The following is a 7,314-nucleotide window of genomic DNA, read 5'->3' as shown; positions in this document are numbered from 1 at the left end:
GCGCGCCGACGCCGGCCGGGCGGGGCCCACCTTCCCCCCCGGAGAAGGCGCTGGATGGGATGGGATGGCTGGGTGCGGTGCGGAAACGTGGCGAAGGGTGCCGCCCCCGCGCTGCCTGCCTTGTGTCCTCTCTGCTCTTTTGCTCGTCGCAGCCGAGGTGATGCGTTGATGTACCCGGACTAGTACTAGTAGCGTCTTCGCTCTTTCCTTGACTTTTCGCCAAGATGTACTCCTTGAAAAAGTTTTTCTTTTTTACCACCAAACAGAAATCCGCTCGTTGGGAAGAAAGCAACCGAGGCGTAGAAGACTGTTCATCGTAGTAGGGGGATTCATCCAGGAGACGAGACAAACAAGCAAGGTAGTAAATCCGGAAAACATTTTTTTTCATCGCTTAAAATCACCAACCACGTTAAACAAACAAGCCCCGACCACAGATCGCCGGCGTGGTCGCTGTCACCTGTCATCACAGGAGGAGAGGGGACGACCAGAGTGCAGTTTAACAGCTGTAAGCACCCACATCAGCAGCCACTAATCACACCCATTCACCGCCGGTTGCTGAGCGCTGACACGGTCTGACCGGCACGTGAGAGACGAGACAAACGCCACCACCATTTAATTTTTACTCCCTCCGAACAAAAACAGAAAAAAAAAAGGGAAAAAAATAAATATCTGCCACGCAACTACACTGTTCCGTTTCCACGCGGGAGCCGTGCCATTCAAGGCAGCTCACGCACAAAGCGCGCGCCGGCCCACCCGCCTTGGGCCCCACGCCACCACCATTTACTGCTGCGGCTGCTCCGCTCTGCCTCACTTCACTAGGAGTTCAAACTCCGCTGGTTTTTTTTACTGCCACGAAATAATAATAATAATAAAATTAATATAATACTACTATTCCTGGGTTGGCTGGCTCGGTGGCCGCCTTCATGCGTCTCCCGCCACTTTTTTCCCGCCTTGCGCGCGCGAAACGGGTGGGGATGGGGGTGGGGGCAACGGCATCATTTCACGCTGACGGCGTTGCTCGCCGTTAGCCCCGCCGTCACGAAGTCCTCCCCTTCCCACCACGGCAGCCAGTCGAACTCCGCAGCCTTGGTGGACGGCGGCGGGGCGGAGAGGTCGCCCAGCTCGACGAGGAGGTGCTCGAAGGAGGGCGCGGCTACCTCGTCCGCCGCGTACCGGAGCACGGAGGTCGGCGACGCGAACGGGTTGAACGAGTCGGCGGCGGCGCGGTTGTCCTCCTCGGGCTGCGGCTCCCGTGGCGGCGCCGGCGCCGAGGTGGAGGCGGGGGCGGTGATGCGCGTGGCCGTGGTGTCCCCGGTGGGTAGCCTGCGAGGGCGGAGCTTCATGCCGGACGGCCGCTGACGGGGCTTGGCCTTTGTGGAGGGGGTATCGGAGTCGGAGGGGAAGTTGGTGACGGCGTGGGAGCCCTTGATGCGGAGGGCGTAGTCGTCGTACACGGCGGCTGCCTCCTCGGCGGTGTCGAAGGTGCCGAGCCACAGGCGCTTCTGCAGGCTCGGGTCGCGGATCTCCGCCGAGAACCTGCCCCACGGACGCCGCCGCACGCCGCGGAACCGTCGGCTCACCGCCAGCCCCGCGCGCCGCCGCGCCAGCGCCGTCGACGGAACCAGCCGCCTCGGGTGCGCCTGCGCCTGCGCCGGCGCCGGAGACGGCGAGGCGGTCCCGACGTCGATATCAATGACCTCCCGGACGCGCCGCCGGGAGCGCTCGTCCCCGGAGGAGTCCGTGTCCGTGGCGTCGGCGTCGACGAAGTAGACACGCACGCGCTTGGGGCGGGGCATCGGCATCTTGGCAGCAACGCGGCGACTCCTGCCGGCGGCAAGGGAGTCCGCCGGAGACACCATCGGAGGCCGCATATCCATACGCTACAAGGACGACACCCCAAATCTCATCCAAGAAAGCGCACCACCAAGAAACCCACCCAACAAACCCGCTCAAATTGGGACCAAACAACTCAAACAAAATCTCGAAATTCTCCTCAAAACTTGCAGAATCAACTTCAAAAACACAAAGAAAATCTCAAAGATTCCTCCCAGGACCAAACGCCAGCCACGGATCTGGCACTCCCAGTGAGCTACTACCTATCACCAGTTCACCACTAGCTCACTGCTCACTCTCCAAGAACCGGGTCAAACAAGCAAAGGCACCCGAATCCCAAACCCCCAAAAAAAGCCTCAAAACCTGAGACCACCACAGCAAAATCAGATCCAAGAACACCCCACTCTCCGCCTGCCGGACTGATCGAGGCGAGGAGGCACGAAACCACTCTCGATCTCGGGGATAATCCGGGGGTTTTAAGAGGGTTTTAGGGGAGAGGTTAAGGGCGGGAAAGGTAGAGGCTGCGGGGGTTCGTTGGGTTCGTGCGAGAAAAGAGGGGAGACGAGGTGGAGCATATATTTATGGCACAGGTGGATGCCACTAGCACACTGCCACTGTTGTTGATCTTATCACGCCTAGCGAAATTACTGTTGTGCCCACATGCTGCTCGGTCCAGCTGGACCGCGCTGAGCCGCTGACAGTTAAAAATACCGGGGCGCATGGGACACTTGGGCTTTTGGTCTATGTGTCTATACGACCCCCGTTGCATCTCGTTCATGGTACTTCCAATTGAAACGTGTGTGGTTTTTAAGAATACGTTTAGTTGCAAAAACTTCTCTTAAAACCATCACATTAATATTATATTAAACACCTAAATAAAGTATTAAATATACATAAACATTAAAACTAATTAAACAGTTATGGGAAAAATCGTGAGACGAATCTTTTGAGCCTAATTAGAACATGATTAGTCATAAGTGATACAGTAACCACCATGTGCTAATGACGGATTAATTAGGCTTAAAAGATTGTCTTGCTGTTTTCAGGTGAAATCTAAAATTTATTTTATAATTATACTACGTTTAATATTTCAAATGTGTGACCATATGCGTTAATGTGACATTTCTTTTAAAATTTTCTGTTAACTAAACGTGTCCTAAGTTTGAAGTTGTTTAAATTTAGATGTACTGCTATTGAAGTTCAATAGCCATGTTCCTCAATGATAGTATGATAACAGAATCCACTTCAATCAAGTATGATAACAGAATCCACTAAATTTATATCGTTAGAACAATTGAAATATATATATATATATGTATATATATAATGATTTAAAATTTAAATCTTATGCTTTAGGACCGAAGGAGTTAAAAAACAGCCCTAGATCATCCATATCCAGCAGGACTGCAGGAGGGGCATGAAAACGTGGAAGCGCATTATGCCACCGTACGTACAGGGGGAAGCACGGAAGCTACGGAAGATGCCCAGCGCATTAACACGCTCCAATTACTTCTCGTGTGGTACTAATTAGTACTCCAATAAATAGGGATCGCTCAAAGATCACACGGCCCGTACGTTCGTTACGTGTACATGTGTACAGTAGTACCCTGCACTGCATCTGTACCGTCCGGCTTGGGATTCCCTCGATCCATCGATCCTTGGGGTCCGCACTGCTTGCACAGGAATGATACGGGGGTGATCGCTAAATATTATATTAAAAAATGTAACTTTTTTATACCTATTATTAATGGGATGGAGCTAAAATATATCATTTTAGTGCTTTAAACCGGATCTAGATGGCTACCAGCGTGTACGTCTGGTAAAACATAAATGAATTTTAGCTAAAATATTTCTAAACCTAATTCGTGGGAACCCTCGTAGCTTCTTCTTAGCTATCAAAAAACAAGACTGGAAAATAAACTACAACGAAAAAATTATAAAATCAGCTTCTAATATAAGATTAAAAATTTAAATTTTGGCTTATAATTATAAACAGAAACGAAAAGATGAGATGATACTACGGTTTGTTTTGGTTGACGAAAGATGAAATATAAAAGATTATCTGAATTTTTATAAATATTTAATAGGGTAAAGGGTAAAATTAACAACTATAAAACTAAAATCTACTCTGCAAAGATAAGATACTAAACTGCTATATAGAGTTTTTTTCTAAAATAATATGCTATTTAGTAGCTCGAGAAACACATACATAAAAACCAACAAATAATTTGGTACAAGCTAACGCAGCCTCATGAGCAGTAACTGCAACTCTATGTAGGCCAGAAATGACCTGGGTTTCATTAATTATTCCATCACATGTGAATCCGTGAGTGCATACAGTTGTAGTAAAGTCGAGCTGTACTGTGAGGTTACCCACAAAAGCTTAATTCAAATCCTCTTTTAAGTGCCCACCTTTTAAGCACATGTCTGCGTGCACACATGTTTTGTACTACTGAAATGTTATTAATGTTGCGTTCAATGAAAGTAGATGGACACCATGTTGTATTAGACCTCTTTATCCATTTTTTTTTCATGTTTGTATCTGCTCCTTTTGTCCCAAATTAATTTTATGTTTTACTCGTCACACGTATAACAATACAAAAGTTAAAAGATTATAATAGTATATACTTTATCAAATCTTAATACAATTATCCTCTATCTTATCTGTTTTGAATATATTTATTTATTGTTTTCATGAACTCCAATGCAACGATTATTCAGAAATGGACTTACTCTCTTCCTCCCAAAATATAAGCTCTTCTAGGTTTCAAATTTTGCATCTCAATATAAGCATTTATGCAATGCTTCCTATGATTTCAACCATACCAACAATTCCAGAACAAATCAAATGTTTTGAATGAAATATAATCAATTCAAATTTCAAAAGTCGACTACTTAATTCACTAAAAGAGAATCTTTTAACATCTCCTTAGTCTATGCTAAGCAACATAGAAATACTGATATTTTGGAATAGATGTAGCATATTGGAATAAGCTGGAATAGGCAAAAATAATTTATTTTTGGACAGAGGTAGTACCATTTTGATGCTCTAGTATATACTCTCTTCGTCTAAAAAAACATTTTTGTTATGTTGAGATTTATTTATAAAATTTACCTTTTTTTATCTAGAATAAGGGAGTAATTTACTGTCCTCAATGTTTCTCATATGTACTTCAGCTCCTTTGGACACACTATCAAGACAAACCATCCCTCCTCCTTGGCACAGTAGAATACTTTCACGAAACCATTGTCCTACGTGACGAGTGGTTTTAGTGGGCCCAGGTGGCTTGAGGGGGATTCTTGTGCCCTGTACAAAATGTTGAATCCTTGGTGGAGAAACTATAGAGCAATAGCTCAAGCTACATAATATATAGACATCGTGGTCCGTTGACTACCACTCCTACTTTCTGCCCCGAACTCGCATCAACGGCATGAGGATGAAGCATGGGTGGCATGTTGTGACATAGTAGGCGCCATTGGGGAGCTCACAGTAAGACCTATGACACTAATGCCGCTCGAGATACCTCCTGTTTGGTGTCTCCAAATACGATAAGCTCCAACTCCACTATAGCAGTATAGCAGAGAGAGAGGGTGAGGGTAGATCCACACATGGTGGGGAAGGGCGACTATCTCACAGCCAGATCTGGTGCCTTCATCATAGGCCCCGGAGCTCACTGGGCCATATCGTCTTGATCCGCTCATTTGCGTTGTTGAGCTCCGTACCATGGTCATCACCATTGAGCTGGGGAAGGACAAAGAGCTATCAGTTAGATATGCACGAGATGGGGAGGGGCGACTAGCTCACGGCCGAATCTAGCCCCTTCATCACTACCCTTGGTGTTAGCTTGGCCACGGCACCTCAATCCGCTTGTTTGCATTGTTGAGCTTCCCACAGCCAAATTCTCATGAGGAGGGGATGGGCCGCGATATTGTGACTGAATCCGTCACCCTCTATTGCTGGTCTTGAAGCTCACTAGGCCGTGATGTCTTGATCCGTTGGCCCTGAATCTCACAGATAGTGCCACCTCAATCTACATGTCACCGAACTACGGTCGCCCATTTAGGTGTGGCAGAGGAATAAGAGGATCGGTGGCCACACGTTGAAGTGGCTAAGGTCATAGTCTTCGTTGTGGGAGCGAGAGGAGTGATGGGAGCAACTTATCATTGTGGGAAGATGGTGTGACGATGAGAGTGAGCAAGGGGCCAAGGGGCCAGCACTACCTAGATTCATAGTGATGATGAGGGGAGGGGATGAATTGGCCAACTATTCAAGGGGTATATTTTATACCATTTTGTGACTCTTAGGGTTCTTACTATGTCACGTCCAAAAAATTACGCCAATTTCTGAATAATAGCATGTATTAAATCTCGGTCCAGGATCAGTACGAATATGCAATATGACAATTTAGTACATATTCATCATCTTAAATAAATAAATAAAATAAATAGTCTACACAACACCACGGAAAAAGAAAATCTACCGAAGCTTTTTCATAGAAAAGATATCATCAGCACAATCCCACGGACAAGACTTGAGTGCAGCAACACACCTAATCTTTGAACTGCTACTCGTCGGAAGTAGTTTTGGCTTCTAAGGAAAGAGGGAAAACGCAAGACTAAGTATGACCACCATCCTCAACAAGCGACCAACAAATGCAAATAATAGGTGGACAGGGTGTACGAAGGAAATACAGCTAAGTCTCAGTTTTGCAAAAAAAGTAGTTATAAAACAATTACTTTAGCAAAAAAACAATAGTAAAATAGTAATTAAATAACAGTATCGAACCAACCACTAGTCAATGCTAAACTACACCACACTAGGTCTATCACTAATACTGCGCTAAACCACACAATACCAGTGCCTCACTGCTACCATGCTAAACCACATAGTACTAGCTCACTATCTTAACAATTTTTTGCCATATTTATGTAATTATGAAAATTGTGAAAGTAATCACAGCAAGTCTCGATCGATCGCCAATAACCGTGAATGTGACTGTTTAAATAGTTTTACTCTGAACAGAGGTGTATAACTTTACCCACAAGACATAGACCCACATAGCATCTGCAGGCCGATATGTCACCACAACATCCGCAAAGAGGTTGTGACATGACTATGTGTCACACCCGGAGTTTTGTCCTAAGCCTAAAATCATAAAAAGAAATCCGTAAATAACAATCGGCTTAATTAACTCAAGAAGAATCCCTCTAAAAGAAATTAATTCAATTAAATCGAGGCTCGCAAATCGACTAACTGGATTTAAATTCAAATTGCAGAAGTATAAAATTTGACCAAACAAATTAATTTAAAACTCGGCAAAAGTGGGGTTTTTCTTTTTCCCTCCTTTTTCCTTTCTTTTTCCCTCCGTTCTCAAATTGGGCCGAAGTCCAATTTTCCTCCCTTCCTTTCTTTTTCCTTTTTCTTTTTCCTCTCCTTCTTCCCGGGCCGGCCCATCTTCCCGCTCGGCCAGCCCTGCCGAC

At 45.7% G+C, this 7,314-nt stretch overlaps 1 protein-coding gene across 1 annotated transcript; it reads right to left on the bottom strand.

The window, feature by feature from the left end:
• Positions 1 to 372: 372 nt before the first annotated feature.
• Positions 373 to 2,372, bottom strand: LOC121054454 (ethylene-responsive transcription factor CRF3-like). Its single transcript, XM_040524245.1, has one exon. The coding sequence runs from the start codon at positions 1,875 to 1,877 to the stop codon at positions 996 to 998; it is 882 nt and encodes a 293-aa protein (XP_040380179.1). The 5' UTR covers positions 1,878 to 2,372; the 3' UTR covers positions 373 to 995.
• Positions 2,373 to 7,314: the final 4,942 nt, after the last annotated feature.

The sequence above is a fragment of the Oryza brachyantha genome, chromosome 5 (assembly GCF_000231095.2).
Source record: "Oryza brachyantha chromosome 5, ObraRS2, whole genome shotgun sequence".
Taxonomy (NCBI): Eukaryota; Viridiplantae; Streptophyta; class Magnoliopsida; order Poales; family Poaceae; genus Oryza; species Oryza brachyantha.
This window is presented reverse-complemented; position numbering and strand designations above follow the sequence as displayed.